Source organism: Copadichromis virginalis, linkage group LG14, assembly GCF_057382275.1.
Source record: "Copadichromis virginalis isolate Kocher_CV1m ecotype Utaka linkage group LG14, C_Virginalis_male_GT1.1, whole genome shotgun sequence".
Lineage (NCBI taxonomy): Eukaryota > Metazoa > Chordata > Actinopteri > Cichliformes > Cichlidae > Copadichromis > Copadichromis virginalis.
Genome location: NC_140631.1, coordinates 21,571,680 through 21,591,996, shown reverse-complemented (window position 1 = coordinate 21,591,996; position 20,317 = coordinate 21,571,680). Strand labels below are relative to the sequence as shown.

At 41.6% G+C, this 20,317-nt stretch overlaps 1 protein-coding gene and 1 non-coding gene across 3 annotated transcripts in view; both read left to right on the top strand.

The window, feature by feature from the left end:
• Nucleotides 1-20,317, top strand: part of gucy1a2 (guanylate cyclase 1, soluble, alpha 2) — a 52,085-nt gene that overhangs the window by 9,505 nt on the left and 22,263 nt on the right. For both annotated transcript variants that reach the window (XM_085429895.1, XM_085429894.1), the window contains 4 exons: nt 126-187; nt 1,555-1,664; nt 4,118-5,028; nt 20,101-20,313. In XM_085429895.1, the coding sequence (XP_085286021.1) occupies nt 126-187; nt 1,555-1,664; nt 4,118-5,028; nt 20,101-20,313 (1,296 nt within the window). The remainder of the gene's footprint in view (nt 1-125; nt 188-1,554; nt 1,665-4,117; nt 5,029-20,100; nt 20,314-20,317) is intronic.
• On the top strand, nt 17,339-17,410 carry trnap-cgg (transfer RNA proline (anticodon CGG)). The gene has a single exon. It is a non-coding gene; the product is annotated as a tRNA-Pro (tRNA).

Here is a 20,317-nt window from a genome sequence, read left to right as displayed (position 1 = left end):
AAATTTGGAGTTTGGTAAATTAGAGTGTGAAGTTAAAGGGCCATGCCATTTATCATAAAAAAATAATTCAAATGAGGAGAAAAAAAAAAAAAAGCTTTTCTAATATTTTTCACTTCTGCTTGCAGACGCAGACTGTTCAGGAAGCTCTACAGCGGACTCTACAGTTCTACAGACAACAGGAGATCAGGTAAGGCTGGCTTGCAGTCAGTCTCTCTTTCTTTCTTTTATTGGCCTCCGGTGCGTGGAAACTTCTTCTGTCACTTGCTGTCTTTCTGCTGTCTTGTCTCCGTATCCCCGCCGCTCATTCTCTCTCTTTTTTCCTTGTTTTTCTCACTTGGCTCACTGTCACACATGTTCATACGCACACCTGTTCAGAACCTGTGAACCTTCCTCGTGTCTCTGCTATCTCCCGTTCTCCCCGCTGTCTTCTCTTTCTCTGTTTCTGCCACACTAATACAAGCGAGACAGACAAACACACACACACATACATATATAGACACACACTCCTTCACCTCTTGTCTCGGGCTCTCTCGCCATCCTGCCCTGTCAAAACTGTAAGACACAGTAGAGAGGCTTCAGTCGGGCGTAACACAAGTAAGCATTGTTCACGAAGCATACACTGCATACTGATACAGACCCTGGACTGTGACTTGGACTTCTACTGTTATTTTCTTTAACTTTCCTGACCACTCTCCTTTTCACACTTTGGCCTCAGTTGTTGTCGCTCGGTATTTTCTTGCTTCAATTAATGTACTTCATTAAGTAATTACCAGAATTCCCACAAGTAATACTCATCTTGCCTCTAATTTTGGAGCATCACAGTGCATGTAATTGTGGCATAAAGATTAGGGAATAAGCTTGCGAGCAAAAGGCCTCTGAACTGTCTGACAAGGAGACAAATAAAAACATTCCTTATTTGCATTGTTGAGGTGACCTTGAGCATTTTTCCATGCCTCTCTGTTGTCCATCTGCTTCTGCTGGCTCTGCTAAGTGATCAGCAAATATGAACGTGTGCAGGGTATGCATCAGGTCACAGAAAATGCTAAAAAACATATGTACTCAATTACCATTGAAAGTCCCGAGCCAATCAGCTAGTGTCTCTGCCAAGTGTAAAGTTTGTTGGAGAAGGATTATGCTGTGGGGTTGCTTTTCAGGAGTTGGGCTCGGCCCCTTAGTTCCAGTGAAAAGAATTCTTATTGCTTCAGAATACCAAAATATTTCAGACAATTTAATGTTCCCAACTTTGTAGGAACAGTTCAGGGATGACCCCTTCCTTTTCCAACATGACTGCACACCAGTACACAAAACAAGGTCCATTAAGACATGGATGAGTGAGTATGGTGTGGAAGAACTTGATGGAGTGGAGACTGCGAGCCAGACTTTCTCGTCCAATATCAGTGTGTGACCTCACAAATGTGCTTCTGGAAGAATGGTCAAAAATTCCTATAAACACACTCCTAAACCTTCCAAAATAGTGCAAATGTAATTTCTCATCACAGAGACCATTCATGATGAACCACCATAACTTATGTGTTTGGTTTGTTTCCTTTACAGGTGTCAGGAAGTTGGAGGGGAGAGACGAGAGGAGAAATGTCCATTTCTAGAGAATTCTGGTTCAGAGGAGGATGTTCTACAAATCCTCCAATACATGGCCACCATACTGGGTAAGTATATGAGATAAAGGTAGATGGGAGTGTGTTTGCCACAGATCCTGCCTTTGTGTTTTTTTCCCTCCCCATTTGCATGTCCTTCAATATTAACATAGTTATTTGTGCATGTACATACACAGAACCATCCCCCAGAGGCTTGACTTGGAAAATACATTGTAGACACTTCTAAGCCTTTTAAAGGAGATGCGGTATCATGGGTAGTGTGCATGCAGTCGCAAATATACAACTATTTACAAGGATAAGCAAACACACACCACCACACACTGTATGACTCACTATGGGGGCTTCTACTGTCTCCAATGCCCAGCATCAAACACACACACATGCACACGCACGCACACTGTCCTGGTGAGTCACTCAGTACAGCTTCTTCTTCCCTCTGTTACATCTAAGATCTCTTCCTGCCTCCATCTACAGTCTCGTACGTCCTTTGAGTCTTTTTAAAAAAAATTTTAATGTTCTGATTTTCTGCATTTTCTCGGTAAGCCGGTGTTACAGTATGGCGTTTATGTCTGTTTTGGGAAGGTGTTTGCCTATGCAAATGTGCTAGCATGCAGTCTTCCAAACCCCCCCCAGTGACACTTCGCTCAACGTGGATGACGCTGTGCAGAGGTCGAATGCTTATTGGCTAAAAAAAAAAGAGCCTTAATAGCAGTAAAAAGTAATCCTTCTCGCATCCTACCCTTAGAATTACCAGTTGACCTAACCTCACTAACTGCATGTCTTTGGACTGTGGGAATCTAGAGTACCCAGAGAGAACCCACACAAACAAGGGGAGAACCTGCAAACTCAACACAGGTGGTGGAATCGAACTCAGGACCTTCTTGGTGTTAGACAACAGTGCTAACCACCATATCCTTTAATTTCTGTAATGAGTAAGAACGCATTCATGCATTATTTTTATGCCACTTTCTGATAAAAGCATCCAGCTCATTAATACTCTTTGGTTTCTGTGCTGCCAACGATTTTCAGTGAGAATAAAAGCTGAAGTCAGAGACATCAACTCAAGGATATTTGAGGAATGATTTCTAAACTTTGGGCTGATTCAACTCTTCAGTTTACACTTGGAGGGAAATGGATTCTGTAATCAAATCAATCCAAGTTTTATGTAGTTCTTGGTCAAAAATGTACTCTGCTGTGGTCTCCAGCTGTGACATCCATATAGTCTATACTCAAACTTTTGTCCTCACCATGCCTCTCCTTTCCCAGCAAAACTGGCAGTAATTTTATAATGCTCCTAATAGAAAAACTGGAGCTAAGCTAAGGCATCATCCATCATTAGCTTTCTTTCCCCATAGATCACTAATGGCGTTTCACTAAGGTGCTCCATTTTTTTAAAGGAAACATTTACAAAACCCCATTTAGGCCTCTTTTAGCCTTTATTGTCATTGTACAGAGTACAACGAAATGGGAGTGGCACTCCAATTTCGTTGTACTCTGTACAATGACAATAAAGGCTATTCTATTCTATTCTATTCTATTTTTATCTGGGTTTTCATTCTTTTGGTCATCATCCTGAGCGCATGACTGTTGGAAGAAGAGTACAAATCAGCTGATAAATAACTGATACCTGTATCATGGTTCATCTTAATAATAATAATAATACATTTTATTTATAGAGCTTTTCAAGGACAGCCAAGGACATGTACAAAAAAGCGAACAAAAAACAAGTAAAGGAGAACTAATTAGTGTTTAGATTACGCAGTTGTGTCACATAAAGCGAAACACTGAGGCCTACAGAGGATTTGGCTTTTGCTTGGACAACTGCATATACTCTCAGGCACAAGAGTACCAAAATTTCTTCTGTGACGTCAGAAGACTATATTAATCTCTAATCTGGATTCACTGACTGTGCTGTTTGCAGTTTTGTTTTTCTGTGAGCCTGTTTAGTCGGACCTTTTGATGTCTTTAATTATACTTCACAAATTCTGTGGATTTTCTTCCGTATTTATTTATTTATTTTTTTACAGTTTTATCCTGTTTTGAGGTTTTATTTACGTCAAATGTCGCTTTGACTTTTTTCTAATCTTTTAATCCCATTTTTTTTCTGTCACTCAACAAGCACCCGACATGTTTATTTTATTTTATCTGTATTAATTATATTAGCACAGCTTTGATGTTTGATTACTCAAAACACTGATTTTCTCTGCTCGATATCCCTGAAATGATTTTTTCTGCTGGATTTGAATCTCTGTCTAAACATACCATGGAGTAAAGATAATGTTGGGTTTTATATAAATTGCCGCTGTAACAGAAAATCATACTCGTGTAGGCATCAAAACATTAAAGTGCATATTTCTTCTTCAAAAACAGGAGAGTATCTTCTCCAATATGTTGATAGTTTAGCTGTTTAGTTCACTGTCTATGATATCAAAACTATGTTTACATCCTCAGAAGAGTGCAATACAGCATGGCTGACACTGGTGTTTCTCATCCCCCTGTCCCAGGAGTACCATTCTGTGAGCTGCGAGAGCATTTTGGAGAGGAGTTCTTTGGTCTCTGCTTTGAAGAAAATGAACGTGTACTTCGGGCTGTGGGTGGCAACCTCCAGGATTTCTTCAATGGCTTTGACGCCATTTTGGAACACATTCGCACCTCTACGGGGCGCCGTGCCTCATCTGAGAGCCCCTCCTTCCAGTGTAAGGACCCCCGTGAGGAGGACAAAGGCAGAAGAAAATTGGACAAAGTTGGAGATCAGGCAGAAAGAAATGGAGGAGGAAAAATATTGGTTCTTCATTGCTTCAACCCTGCCCCTGTTGTCGGGTTGGTCATGCCGGGGTTGATCAGAGCTGTTGCCAGGCGTATCTTTCATTCACAAGTGGAGGTGGAAGAGGTGCCCCCTCTAACTCCCTTGTTGCCCAATAAAGATGCAGAAAACACAGACTGTGACTCGACGACCCCGACCCCGACCGCGTCTCCCACTGCCTCACCCTCCTCATCCCCATCCCCTCCCTCTCCTTTCCCGACCACTGCTCCGACAGTTTGCCTCTCCTTCCAAATCCAGGAGACCAGCCCTCTTTGCATCTCTTCCCTCCCCAACGCCGCCTCGGCGACCGGTAAACGACCCCCCCTCTCGATCTCCACCAACCCCAGCGATCTGCGCATTGGCCTGGCCACATTTTGCCGTGCCTTTCCGTTTCACCTTGTCCTGGGGCCTCACATGGAGCTACTGCAGCTTGGGGAAGGACTGAGGAAACAGACTCGTATAGAGACTTACCGGAGCCTCTCGTTCAGGGACTGTTTTGAGATTGTCTCACCTAAGATGGATCCCTCATTTCAAGGCATCCTACTGAGGCTTGCATCCCCATTTACTATCCGTACCAGGCCTGACACCACACAAGCGGACATCAAGGAGAAGGTAAAGCTATCCTACATGGAAGATTAACTCCAGATTCCAAGTTCTTAAGTAATGAGGTCACTATTGTCATGTATTAATCAACACATCCTAAAAATCTAACCATGCCATGATTTTATTCCAGATGTATGTGCTGTCTTTGTTGCCACAGACACAGAGATTGTTAACAAGCATGATGCACTTGTGCTGTTGGAACAGCTTACATTCTGTATCACTGTTAAAACAAGCATGGCACTGCCTTTAGATCAGTGAACTGTGGCTTAGTTTTGGGCAGACTGATCCATGTTTAGCCTGATTAGAAGAGCATGCACTCTTTGTCATGTCCCAGCGTAGGGCTTTATGCACCATGGAAAAAATGGAATCTTTGTTCTGCCTTGGTATCACATGAAAGCTTCCAGTGTTTCCTCTAAATTAGTGCAAGAAGGCCACAGTTTTATTGTCTTTATAGTTACAAATTTCCCCAGATACCGATTTGTTTAATGTGTCCTAAGTCAAGGCTGAATTTAGTATAGCTAAATTTGAACTTCTCTGTCTTGTCTTTCATCTCCCCCCCCCAAAAAGTAGTCATGTGTTAGCAGCACTTTGTTTGTATTGAACTCTGTTCCACGTCATCACATCAACGCCCACAGGCTTGTAATGATTTTGCTCAGGAGAGGTGTGGTTTGAATTGGTTCCAGTTTGCGAGAAAGAATTAATCAGTGGGATTTGTGTGCTATATCCAGCTCTCTATTGATTGGATGGTCTCCACAGGTCGCCAGCGATAGCACCGAACACCCTGACGCTAAACAGAATCGACAGAGAAGAGATTAATCAGAGCAGCCACGGTGCTGCGCAGTGTATGTGTGATTGTGTGATTGAGTGAGTGAGATAGGTATGTCTTGAGCTTAAGCTGCAGAGAGGTGCATTAATTTTATAGATTCATATCTACCATATCCGCAGGTCATGAGATATTTACATCTTTGATCTACCTTGAAGCTGAAAGCTAGTTTCTGATCATTTTAGCTACAAATTTCTTCCCATCCACTTCGAACCAAAGGCTTGAGCATGAAGAAAAAACTGTGATTTAGGTAAATAAGTGATATTTGTTTGATTTTAAATCACTTGGAGGGTTGTTTTCATATTTATGCGTTTGTCCTGTTCCTCTGCTGTCCTTTTTAGCGGTTGCTTGTGTAACAGGTGGCTTATTCTGTGTTCAGATGAGAGATGAGATGATTTTAATGAGACAGTGCCAGGACTTATGCAGGCAGACTGTTTTGGCAATTCTAAGCACAGATGCTATTTTTACTCTTGTAGGCAAAGCAACACCATGAGCAAAAGGGTGGGTGAATATAGATGGTGTGGAAGATATGGAAAGAAATCTTTACCTATTGGCTTTGTAGCGGGCGCAATAGCTGGGGCAATGAAATGACTACATGTATCATATATAGTGGCAAGTTAAATGAATGGCAATGTGAAGCTATAGTGAGTGGCACACAATGTGTTTAAAATCTCACCATGTTATGCTCCTTGTCTAAGCACTGTTTGCTCTAGTCATTGCCCTGGCACGGCAGCTAGCAGTTAAAATTCATTTTTAAACTAAACTGACGTAAATATTTCAATAAAATACCTGTATAAATAATTGAAAATCATCGAATTTGTTTTACTTTTATGCAAGACGATAAGTGGGTACATCAAGGAAGTCATACTGATTTTACATCATCGGCCACTTTGATCTTAAGTGGGCTGGACCAGTGAAACTAAATGATAGGCGTGCAAGTTCTGGTAGCTGGTAGCTCATTGCAGAGACTTTTCTGCAATTATAAAAGCTAAAGTTTTCATTAATTCACTGAAAATGTCCTTTTTTAAAAAAGTCACGGAGTGACAATTTTAAGAACTATTGCCCTTAATTACCACATTTCAATACTGTAATAATTTCTTAAAATAAAGCACTTATTTGGGCATGGTTGTTGTCTGAAAAATGCAAGCTGCAATGTAGATGCTAAGATGCATATATAGAAGGTTCAGTTTAAGTGTTGTCAGTCTTGCTTTGGCCATTTTTAGTTCTTGATCCATTCATTTGCACAGCTACACAGGTTCATGTCCTGGACACATGTATGCAGAGGCACACAATAACAATGAAAGTCCACATTCCACATGCCCTCAGCAGTCGGATCCCACCTCTTCACAGTCAGATCTCAAGCACCACTACAGCGTCTCCTCTCAAGCTTTCATCTTCTCTCTGTCAGTGTCTCTTAAAAATTCACTGTAATTCTCTCTCACCTCTCTCTCCTTCTCTGCTGCTTACTGAGGTCTGTCTCTTCCTTCACAAAGCTTTTCTGCTTCTTATCTCCAAGCCTTTTCATTTTCTTCCATTTCTTCGGGGAGTAAATTAATTTTAAAAATGTTTTTATCGATTAAAAAATGCAGCTATGATTGCTTCAAAAATGCCAGATGCATCTGGTTGGCAAAGCACAAACATAAGTTACTGATTGGTGCTACGGGCAAAAGATTGCGTGTGAAATCAGGTTTAAAATCATCCACAGTCCTCTGGTCGAAAAAGGTATTTTAGCACATCTATGTTTACTTCAGAGTCAGTGAGGCTTCCTTCTGTGTGCGTCACCAGTGACCAAACCTGGCACTGCTGAAATTTAAGTTATATATCATCTCCAAACTCCAAATACTATTTGCTAGAGACTTTAAAATATGTGTTTCCAGAGCAGGCAAATATAGTTTTTCCCAAATTTTTGCCCGGTGAATCTTGTGTCACCTGGGCAGACAGGCAGAAAAAAAACGAGAGGATGGGCTGACATTTTCACCAGAAAGGGCAGACAGTGAAGGCGACAGGCCAAGGTAAAGAGGCCTCACTCCAGTGCCGTGCAATGTGTGTGCTTGTTTGGATGGCCTTCACTGAATTTTCAGTTTGACTTCTTTCCTCTCTTCGCCCAGGGATATGTGCTGTGCAAGAGACCTACTGAAAAGGTCAGCTTGGTCTTTGTGCGCAGCGAACACTGTGGTCAACACACTGAGTGCAAACAGAGTGCACTCTTATATACTCACCTCTAACCGATGCATCATCGCCTTCGTCATGTTTCTCTCACACTGGAGTTTACGTCTGCCTCTTAGTAGGGGTGGGCGACATAAACAATATGCGATTGAAACGATATAAATTTGGCCAACGTCAGAGATTTCGACTATACCGCTCTATTGTGATAGTGCATGTTGATGATGTCATCAAGCTGCGCCTGTTTTGGTCGAAAGCATCGCACACACCACAAGAGCAGCGACTACCATTAATAACTAACCTTGTATTGTGCATGAATAATCTCAGTTGTTCTCCTGACTGAAGTTTGGCCCGTGTATAGCATCCTGCTATGCGATTGCATTTGTCCCTAACCACCAGAATCCCTCACGTTAACTTTTAATGAGTGGAAGAAAAGTTGATGTTCATCCTCCAGCTTCACTGTGCTAATGTTATGCTAACATAGCTGTGTCGCTAGCAATCACGTAGCACAACATTATATACCAGGTAGTCCAACTTCAGTAACCCTGCAAACACCACTGCTGTTTAGTTTTCTGTCTTCATTATTTTGGAAGTGGTAGCAGAGCTGTACGTTTTAATTAGTTTCAAAAATCTCTCAGTCAGAACATGGCGTGAAATGTTTAGGTGTAAACTAGCGAGCTAACTTCCTGTTAACTTGTAACTCCGTTAAATTTAATAAATTCTGTTTTCATGGATGCATGGATGTAAAACTTAATTGTTACACCCGATAAAGCAGCAACGCTGATCATTTTATTAAAGATGAAAGAATTTAGACCGTTTTAAACTCTCAGTTTGACTTTGGGACGGAGTTTTGGACCCAGAATACTCTGCGAAGCTCCTCACTACGGCAGCCGTAATGCTCTGACAATCCGTCAAGCAGTGCAGCTTACCAAAGTTGTACTAAAACATTTTTTAACAGATTTCTGCACGCCAAAATTAATTCGAGGTCAATAAGCACAACCAGAATTTATACATAAAGCACACTCTCGATTTTTGAGAAAATTAAAAGATTTTAAGTGTGCCTTATAGTGTGGAAAATACGTTATACAGAAGAAAATAATATATCACGATATATATCCTTACTGCACGTGCTTCAAATTATGCCGCAATATGGATTTTAGGCCATATCGTCCAGCCCTACCTCTTAGATTATTTGGATTCCTTGTTTCTAATTTGGAATAAGTACATATGCATTTAGTATGGTGCATTTTTGTTTTCTTCATACAGAAGATAGAGCTCTCTTGAAACATCTGTGTGAGAGGTCAGACAGTGAAACATAGTTACAATGCTCCCAGTCTTAATAATGTGGTGAGACTCTGTCATGTACAAGAAACCAGTTTAAGTGACACAATGCTTTATCCTGTTATGTGACAGCTGTGTGCAGGCAGGAGAAGGACCCAAAGTGCAGACTCTGGAGACAGAAAGTAACTCAAAACACAGCTTTAATGCTGAACTCAAAAGGGTAACAAAACTAGGACCAGACAGACAGACAGACAGACAGACAGACAGACAGACAGACAGACAGACAGACAGACAGACAGACAGACAGACCGACCGACCGACCGACCGACCGACCGACCGACCGACCGACCGACCGACCGACCGACCGACCGCCTACATAAGGGTAGATCACAACACAGACACAGAGAAACACAGGGCTTAAATACACAAAGGGAGCAATCAGGGAATGGGTAACAGGAGGGAAACACAGCTGGGGAAAATCAGGCCTAACGAGACAAAGGAAGCAAAACCAGACACATTTACACGAGACACGGACTTTCAAAGTAAAACAGGAAACATAACACGGACTGAGCTTACAGACAGACTCACAGGCAGGCACTACAACAGAGGGAACAGAGACGTGGGACCAGGGCAGACACAGACACTGACTGGACACGGGGATATAGCAACTAAGGATTACACCGAGACATAAACCATAAGACAGAACTCTAAGAGACCAAAGACTAGAAATGATAAATAATATAATAAACTCAAACCCTGGGTCAACAACCCAGGCATCCTAACATATCCTGCTGGAAGCAACCGTCAGAGGATGGGTACACTGTGTTGATGAAGTGACGGACATGCTCAGCATTGATACTCAGGTAGGGTGTGGCATTTAAATGATAGTCAATTGGTACTGAGGAACACAAAGTGTGCCAAGAAAATATCCCCTGATGCTATCATCCAAATGTTGCAGCAGAGTCATCAAAACAAGGCAATATTTTTCCAGCCTTCTGTTGTCTGCTTTTTGGTGAGTTGTGTGAACTGTAGTCTCATTTTATTGTTCTTAGCTGACAGAAGTGGTTCCCTGTGTGGTCTTCTGCTGCTGTAGTTCATCTGCTTCAAGTTTCAATGTGTTGCGAGTTCACAGAACTGTTCTGCACACCTTGGTTGAAACGTGTGGTTGTATGAGTCGCTGCTTCTTTCCTATCTGCCCAAAGCAGTCTAGCCATTTGCCTCTTACCTCTGACATCAACCAGAGAAATGAAGCTCACATTTCTCCTTTTCTGGCCACTCTCTGTAAACTATAGTCATGGCTATATGAAAAAAAAAAATCCCAATAAATCAGTGGTGTATGAATGATAGAACAGCTTCACTTTAACAGGCTGATGAAGGGATTCCTGTTAAATATCTCATGTCTGAGAAAGGTTGGCAGGTTTGGTGGTATTTTTGGGGGCAAGGTCTGAATGCACTGGATTTTGATATTTTGTTGCTCTTAAAAGTAACAGGGTGAATAGCTCAGAATCTGTGAGTCATGGCATCTGCCTCCACAGCAGTGATGCTTTGTTACTAATATCAGAAAAGGTCCTAGACTCTTTGGGTCAAAGAGTCAAAATTCTGGTTAGGATGAGTCAGTCGAAGTCTAAGTGAGCGCTATGTGTGAAGTGGTCTATATTAGCTTAAGCTTATATTGTTCAGCTGATTTTTGGCAGTTATTAATAACACGGTGTGTTTTTGGGCAGTCACAAAGAAATCTTGCTAAATGATAAAGTGAACAAACATTTGTCAAGGAATGGACAAATCTGCTGTGTAATACTTGCGTAGCAAATGCTTCTGTACTGCATATGTATGGACTCTTCAGTGAGGTTTGTGTGTGTGCGCATTATTTGTGCACCTGTTTGTCGGAGTACAAAGAAAATCTTGACATTAGCGCCGCCTTTGATCTCTGAGAGATAAATCACCGTCGTTACCGTTTGTTCGGTGGAGAGTGCTTTGAAAATCAGTGTCCTTCCTGTCTATGTTTACAATTGCTACTTTAATAAAATGCAGCGACAAGGAGGAAAGAAATGAACTGACAGACTGGGAGAAAACATCAGAAGAGGGGGAAACGGTAAAAATATTTTTAGCCTGTGATTGTTGAGACAAAGAAACCTAAAATAGAAAGAGAAGGATTTATACAGATTTAGTGCTTCAGTGTTTATGTAACATTTGGCACAGAGATTGACAATTGAGTCCCTGTGTGATAAAGCCTTAAAATGAATACATCTACATATCCAAGTAATGGAGAGGCACATTCATCAGATTCTTGGGACGGATCTGTTTTCCACCCTACTACCGTATCAATCTTTTGTGGACGAGCACATACTATACTCCCAAATACTATATTTTGGGGCCCAGAGATTTGGTAGTAATCATAATGCAAAGCAGAGGTTTTAGAACTGCTTCACTAACCAAATCACCTATAACCTATAATCACATATAAGTTTAAAAAAAACAACAACTTGAAAATAAATGTTTTTTAAGTTATTTTTGCCTTTATTAGATAGTGGACAGGGAAGCAGGGGAAGGAGCTACATCTCAGCCTTGTAACACACAGGCTCCTGCTCACCTGTCGAGCTAAATTGGCACTCCATGTTACACATACAGTAAGTTAATCCTGTCATGCCAAGTGTATCACATTTAATACATGACTTTTTGTGACCTCTGCATCATCAGTGTGATTTCGTCCCCCACGAAAAGCCTAAATAAAAATTGCACAAAACATTTTTAAGCAATAAATTGCACAAAAATAATGGATGTAGCGAACATGATACATATATGTTCATTTATATACATTATTTTCTTTAAATATGTCAGAAGGTTCACTAAATGGTCCAGTTTCAAAAATCTAGAATTTTCCCGCAGTTATTTCACATTTCAGGCTTTACAGGACTGAAGATAACGGCCATGATGATGTAACTTTCAGGAGAAAGTAACAGAACGCCTCGTAGTTTTCCTCTTGTGGTGAAAGAGGTATGCCTCGCTCTCTAAGAAAGATCTCTGATTTGCGATACTAAACACAGAGTTTTCTCTAGGTGGTTTACAAAAAAAAAAAGTCACTGAAGGGCTGTGAAAAGTCACTAAATCTTGTTGGCACCAGTGAGGTGAAGTGTGAAAGTCACTTCTGTAAAAGAGTGGGCTGTCAGTGGCTCAATCTGAGACCTTAAAAACCAAATAACAGCTCAGCTGGCATCTCAAAGCAAGGATGTCCTGGGTTCAGGGTGTGTGTGTGTACGCGTGTGCGCTTGTCTTACTGTGAGAGTGTGATATAAGAGAACTGTCCAATATAGCCAGATCTTTGTAGCATTTTGTCCGTGTGTGTTTGTGAGTGAAAGAGGGGGTGAGGGAGGCTGACTCATTGACTCTTTGCTGCTCAGTGCCTGTTCATGCAAATGAGAATCTGTTGACATGCCAGAGTCTGCTCACAAAAGACAATCCATTAACTGTCTGTTCCACCTCCTGCTATCCTTCTTCCACTCTCTCTTCCTCTCTTCCATTTTTCAAGTCGAGTGCGTCTAATTTTCCCCCATGCCTGTCTCTTTCTCTCTGGTCTCTCCCCCCCTTTCACTTTCTGCCTCTGTTTACCTCTCAGTACCTTTGAGCTGTTTTATCCTTTGCCCTCTCTCCCTTGCTGCCAATGGCCACAGACACCCAAATCTGTGCATTTCAATAGTCAAATGTGAATACTACTGTTTGCTGCTGATCTTGTATTGTAAATATTACATATCCAGAAAACAAATATGCACTTATGGCTTTTAGTTGGACCATGAAGAAGGGAAAGGCAGTTCTTGCTAGCATGTAATAAAGCTGTTAATAATATGTAGGTTTGATTTGCCTTGGTGTAATTTAATAAGGAAACATCTTTCTGACCTTTTAAAGTTAGAAAAAGCACTCAATAACTAGTAACTACACACCAACTACACACTTTGCCAAATGGATCATCATGGCCTTGCCGTATTGGTCCATTTGATCAACCTTTGTTGTTATTATTTATTTTATTTTATTTTCAGTTGTTACAGATGGGACAGACATGACTGAGGGATAGGAAAGGGAGAAAGAAAGATGAAGGAAAAGAAAAACAGAAGGGAAGAGGGACAGTGAGAAAGGGCACTTAAAAAGAGAAAGAAGAGAAAAAAAAATCTCCTGGATCACCTGTTGAGAGAAAAAGAAGAGAAAACAAGCAAAAACAAAACAAAACAGAGCAACATACTAAACACAACACCATCACGTTAATCTAGCTAAGTGTAAACAGCAGTAAATACTAAATATTGAATGTTATTGTGTAGCAAGCAGGACCGACAGCACAATGTGCTAGGAAATAGCAGCCAATAAAGGTGTAGTTTATGTCTATGAACAGTGAACACCCGTGTGCACACCTGTGTGGATCAGTGCGCTTGTATTCAAAAGGTTTCCCCATGTAATGGTCTGTTAGAGGATGTAGAGAGCCATAGCCCCCCCCCCAGGGCATGAAGCAGGCATGGAGGAGATCCAGGCTCCAGACATCCAGAGGCCCCAGAGTGCGAGAGCCCAAGGAGGACCAATGGAGGGGCATCCGTGCCACCCTCCTGGGAAGAGCTGAGGAGAGCCCCAGATGAGGGGACACCCAGTAGCCACAGAGCAGAAGCCAGAGGGGGCTGCACTGGCGTGCCCACCGGCTCTGCCGGCAGCCAGCTGTGCCAGAGTGAACCGAGCCGCAGGCCCAGAGGCCGGAGGCCCGAGGGCCCCCTTTGCCCCAGAAGGGGCCTGACCAAGCAACAGGCACCAGGCCCCGCCAAGTAGTCACCGGGAGTGAGCTGGTACATACCTGAGTGCCCAGCCCCGGACACCAAGAACCACCACGCACCGATGCCTGAGGGCATCACTTACCGGCAGGAGTGTGGTGAGGGGAGATAGGCCTTGGAGGGCCTGGGAGTTCCCAGAGAGGTGGAGTGTAAGACCCAACCTGACATATAAACTAGAGATGGACTGATCCGATATTACGTATCGGTATCGGTCCGATACTGACCTAAATTACTGGATCGGATATCGGAGAAAAATAAAAAATGTAATCCGATCCATTAAATATCACGAAAGCACCTCACAAAACTTGCAACACGCCGTAACTCACCTCAGAACGTTAGCACGTCGGAGCAGTATGCATCACGTGACAGAGCGGCTGTGGCATGCGGGACCTGTCGGTGGTCTGGAATCTGGAAAGCATGTGGAGCTTCGCTAGCAACCCGGCATTTCATCTCCGACAAAGTTATCCCCGAGAGAAGTAAAGCAAGTGTGTAAGTCCATCTCTGAATGTTTGTAAAGCATTCCTGCGTTAAGCTTAACAAGCGACTGCCTCTTCTTGCTGCTACTTCAATCATGAAACTGCTTAATGATCAGCTGATCGGCTTTTCTGTCGCGAGTCCGTGTCTCTTGTTTGTTTTTGGCCCACTTTGCACCAGAAAGAGGAAACCAGCGGCTGAACAACAGCAGCACGTTTAAGCTTGATAAGCTGTTGTTAGAATTTATTTATTATTACTTTCTACTCGAGGATCTTTTTCTACGTAGCTGACGCTGGTAACTGTGCAGGGGCGGATCTAGCAAAGTTTAGCCAGGGGGGCCGATAGGGCATTAACAGGGAATAGGGGGCACAAAGACATACTTTTCTTTCTTATTCTCATTTAAAATGTCTAGCTTTTAATAAATAATTATCTGACACCCAAAGTTTTAATTTGATGTAAAATGAATAGAAGTCAATTACTGTATATAGTGACTATTAAGTCTAATATATATACCCTAGTAAGCTATAGTACTTTTTCCTTTGGGAAGGTACCATCTGTGCAGTCTGCAATTTTGTTGAAGAAAGATGTTGAATCTATTTAATATTTCTTGAAAAATAATTGATTTCTGTGCATTTTTTTTCACACTGCATCAAATTAAGGTTGATTACGTCGATTAAGCATCATGAGGTGGAGCGTGAGGGGTGGTTCCCTATTTTTTATTTATTTATTTTTGTTGTTGCTGGGAGTTGGAACCCTATTAGTTAGGTTGCTTAATATTTATGCTAAGTACTCTTTAAAAAACCAGAATAGGGAGGATGGTGTAGGTTTAAGTTTATTAGATTGATCAGTATTGCTGAACTATGAAATATTTTTTTTTTTGCATACAGGTATAACAGAATAGCTTTAGTGTAGTTGTTGTTTTAAACTTGAGTATGAACTTATACAAAATGCAGCAAGATATTTAAAAAAACAGTTTTGTTGATTAAAAAACACTATATCGGATTCATATCGGTATCGGCAGATATCCAAATTTATGATATCGGTATCGGACATAAAAAAGTGGTATCGTGCTATCTCTAATATAAACACAGACAAACAGGCACACACAGACACAAACATGCATTCCCACCCTAATGCACACATATACAAATACTTAACACTCACCCAACGTAGGGATAGACATACATGGACACTGTACACACAATCACACTCCCCAAACAAACTCTATACCCCAGGTCCAGGTACCCTCGCCCCTGGAGGGGGAAACGGCACCTAGACCCAGGAGATGTTACCCTTTCCCCCGGGGTGGAGGCAAGCAGACCGCCCCAGGCTCCGCAGCAGCAGGGAGGCCCCAAATCCCAGATCCCAATCGGACGGTCAACACCTATATGTATGTGTTATGAGAGTGTGAGTAATGTGGATGTCTAAGTTGTGGAATAAAATTGAGGCACGGGTGGCCAGATAGAGGCACGGGTGAGGCACACTATAATTAAAAGATAAGATATGTGCAGTAGCATGGCATGCAGTAGTAAAGTGCATTACTGCTTATCTCATAGGTGCAGAAGAAGTTTTGATCCCTTATGGTGAACACACATTGACTTTATTGCCAGCTACAAACAAGAATCACTGCAATATGCTGAAGTAGGGTTACAACACACTGACCTCACCTTACTTTCTGCTTTTATAACAACATTTTAAAAAGGACATTTCAGTGCCTCCTGTAGCTTCTCCCTCACTAAAATCTGATCAGAGCTTTTTGCTGTTGTCTGTCTTCTTTCTGTCTTTATTGTGTATTTGCTGGTTTTTCACAACCTTTTCTCCTCACTTGTTCTTCCAGCTATTTCTATAATATTGCTATTTTTCACCATTCGCTTCCTTCTTTCTCTTTCACCCATTTCTCCTAACCTTCCCCCTGTATCTCTGTCGCCTTCTTTTCCAGCCACTGTTCCTTTTCCCTAACCTCCGTACAGTTCGCTCGCCTCCTCTTTCTCTGTGCAATGATGACAGGGATGCAGGCAGAAGCAGAGGAGAGTGCTGAGCTAAACAGAGGCGCACAACTAGGGTAGCACGACTGCCTCCAGGGGTGTGTGTGTGTGTGTGTGTGTGTGTGAGTTTTCTCGCGGACTAACACAAAAAATGGGAGCGACGGAGCGACAGGGACGGACATTCAGAGCAAGGTGGCGAGGCAGCAGTACAATTATAGCTACTGTACAAAAACCCTCTTTATTTAATAAAATTCAACCTTCTTTGTGAAACAGTATCGAAAAAACTGAAAATCAACAAAAAAGGAGACTAACAGTTGTGAATGTTTACAACAGTCCTTTCAGAAAATTATGTTAGATCTGGAGGATGGTTTGAAATTATTGCTGGATGTTTGTAGGGCTGATATCCCAATGCCGTGACACGGTGCAGACATTACAGTGCACATTAATCTGTCAATTACTGGACTTCATGTAGTTAATGTGGGGGCTTTTTAATGATGACTTATTATTAGACATTATTCAGGCTTCTGTCATGCTCCTATTAGTTTTTCATGAGAGCTTGGAAGTGCTTGATCTTTAATGATGGTCTTGCTGCTAGTACACTGTACTGTAATGTACTGTCATCTACTCTACTGATAACCAACCATTGTTTTGGTGTGGCCTGTTTTGGCATAATAATGGATTATATGAAACAGAATCCTACGAATGCCAAATTGGGACCAGCAAAACATGTATTTGTTATATAGATGTACAGTAATGTGCAAAAATCCTGGGCCAGAATCTATATTTGTGCTGGCTCGTTGGTCTAGGGGTATGATTCTCGCTTCGGGTGTGAGAGGTCCCGGGTTCAAATCCCGGACGAGCCCTGAATGGTTTAAAAAATATTTCATGTTTTCTATGTTTGCCCCCCAAAAAATATAAAGAAATGAGTGGTAGTTTGCAAACTATTGCATGTTAATGTTTATACATATTTTCCCAATAAAAACAGGACCTATCCATACATTTAGAAACACACTAACGTATTTCAAAAAACAGTTGAATATAAACTTGATCTCCTGACTGACATACTGTCAATACATGGCTACAAGTTGTTTTGTATATTTACTCCAAAACGTTGTTTAACGATCGCTTTCAATCTGTATTGTCATCTTTAAATAAAGTGACAAGTCACACATGGTCCCCTTTGTGTAAGTGTGAGGAGTTCAGCCCTGCCTCCTCTATGGAGAGCACAGGAGATGAGAGAAAAACAAGGAGGTCAAAATCTCCACTCACAGCAGGGTTTCGAGGGATGTCTCTGGTCGACAGCTGTGCTCCGCGTTATCAGATGCAATAATCGGCCTTTATTGGAACAATAACAGTAATTTAATTTTCAATCTTATCGGCCTGTAATATACTGGGCACCAATATATCATACTTATCTAATTAATAGTACATATCGTGTTACAGTAGTGGTCTGATAAGATGTACACACTAAATAGAAACACTGAGGGACATCGTGATGACATCGTGATAACTGAGTTACAATCAGTGTTTTCTGTGTAACTTTTATTAATAACAACTAGGAGCCTTCAAAGTGCTTAAAAGCAGGCAAACTTAGGACCCGTATGTCATTATTGAAACAATGTTGCCTTGCTTCCAATATCAGCAGTTAGCTGAACTAAAATAAGTTGTAAGATCAATTTATAATTTGTGTTTTCATGCAAATCAGATTTCAAAGAGAAAAAAATATCAGTGTTACTTTTTGATCATGTGAAAGAGTCAGAAAAAAAGCATTTAAAGGCTGCGTAGAGACCGACAAGACGGAGAGTAGTATATTTGTACTGATGTCACAGTCTCCATGGAGATACTTGTTAGTATGTCAGACATGTAGGCCCTCCCACTTGGCCAGGCTCAACCTCAGGAAACAGCAGCTCACAAAGACATTTGTTCAGGTTGGCATATGTTTTTTCTCTGCGTGCATTTGAGCGCGTGCATCGGCGTGTACGAGCAGTTATGCTCACATGACTGTTTTTCCAGTGCGATGAACTCTGTCAACCAGTAGTTTTCATCTGAACTGAATCACAACAAGATTCAGATCCTATGAGTTGCAGCCTGCATATGTGCAAATATGTTTGCATGCATTTTTGTATGTATGACTGTCGGCATTTCTGAGAAACAGACAGTCACAGGCCGCGTGAGTGTGTCCCTCTTCGATGTATGTGTGGGGAAATGCCGTGTTTGTGTGTAGATGTAGACTGTATGTATTATGCAGACCTAGGAGAGCCTTGTGCTATAAATAAAACAGGGCTGCAGTGTGCTCACTGGCGGAATAATCTATCTGACACTATGGAGAAAGAGGGAGAGCGAGAAGGAATGGAGCAGACAGAGACGAGTTCAGAGAGAGAGGAACGAAAGACGAGTGAAGAGAGAATGAAGAAGAGGAACTGAAGAAAAAGGAAGGAGCAGGGTTAAGGACTGAGCAGGAGAGAGAAAAATTAAAAGGGGCTAATCCACAGGGCCTCTAGCACTTAGTTAGCATCATGACACAACTCAGAGTCATGTTCAAAAGGGCGGTAATGCCTTTCTTCACTATCTCCTTGTAAATCTGCCATCCATGCTCGCCTCAGTCTCTCCCTTCTACATTATGTCTGCAAAGAGCAAAAGGTGGCTTGTTTTGTTTATGTTCCTCACACCTGTGGTAAGGACATGTAGCAGGTCCTGCACACATTTGTCATTGGGTGTAAGTGCTTGTGAGCAAAATGTCAGAAGCTATTAAAACCTCACTGAAATCTCTCTGATACTGTGAAGATATTGTTGGCAGTAGAGCTGCCGGTTATGGATTGGGTCGCTTTTTTTTTTTGTTACAGTTTACCCAACTTGACCACATCTTTTGACCTTTCGCCAAACCAGTATTAGCCTTCTTTGGCTGAAGTTTTTGTTGTCCATGGATCTACTAACATTGTAACTGTTGCTAATGCTAATAAACTTTATCCAGTTCTTACAGACCCTTTCCCAAGAAGTCTGCGTGCATTTATACATTATAAAACATTTGATCTTGCCTTTCAAAATCTTATTCAAAACGTTAGCTAAATCATAGTAATCTGCTGTTGCTGTAATTCTGATCTGTGTTGTAGTTACAGCATTATGTATATGTACATTTGGATGCAGACTGCAATTTTTTGACTCATTATGTTATTATTTGTATGATTGCATATAATTTTTTTATTGAAAACTAATATTGAGCACATCCAACAAATAGCCACCGAATAAACAGCTGTTGACCTTGAGCTATATCTAGACGACTATAATGGGGCTTGATATTGGATAATAGCTGGATATTAAAAACATCAGTAGGTCTTTTATCAGTCATAATCCAAACGTGTCACTTTTGTTTCATTAGTACAAGTACTGTAGATCATTATTTGTCTGCTACTAGTATTAATTGAACATGGTTATGATAACAAGAATCTGTCGTTTTAAAGCTACAAAGCTGATGTCAAAACCACAGTCTGCCTGCTTTCTTTAAGTAAAGAAAAAGTAAATAGACGTTTGCCTCTTTAACTCTTCTCCCTGCCAGGTGATGGAGTTGAAGGGTCAGATGATCCATGTGCCCGAGTCGTGCTCCGTGATGTTTCTGGGCTCTCCCCGTGTGGATAAGTTGGAGGAGCTGATGGGCAGAGGTCTCCACCTGTCAGATATCCCCATCCATGATGCCACACGGGATGTTATCCTGGTTGGGGAGCAGGCCAAGGCTCAGGATGGCCTGAAGAAGAGAATGGATAAACTCAAGGTAA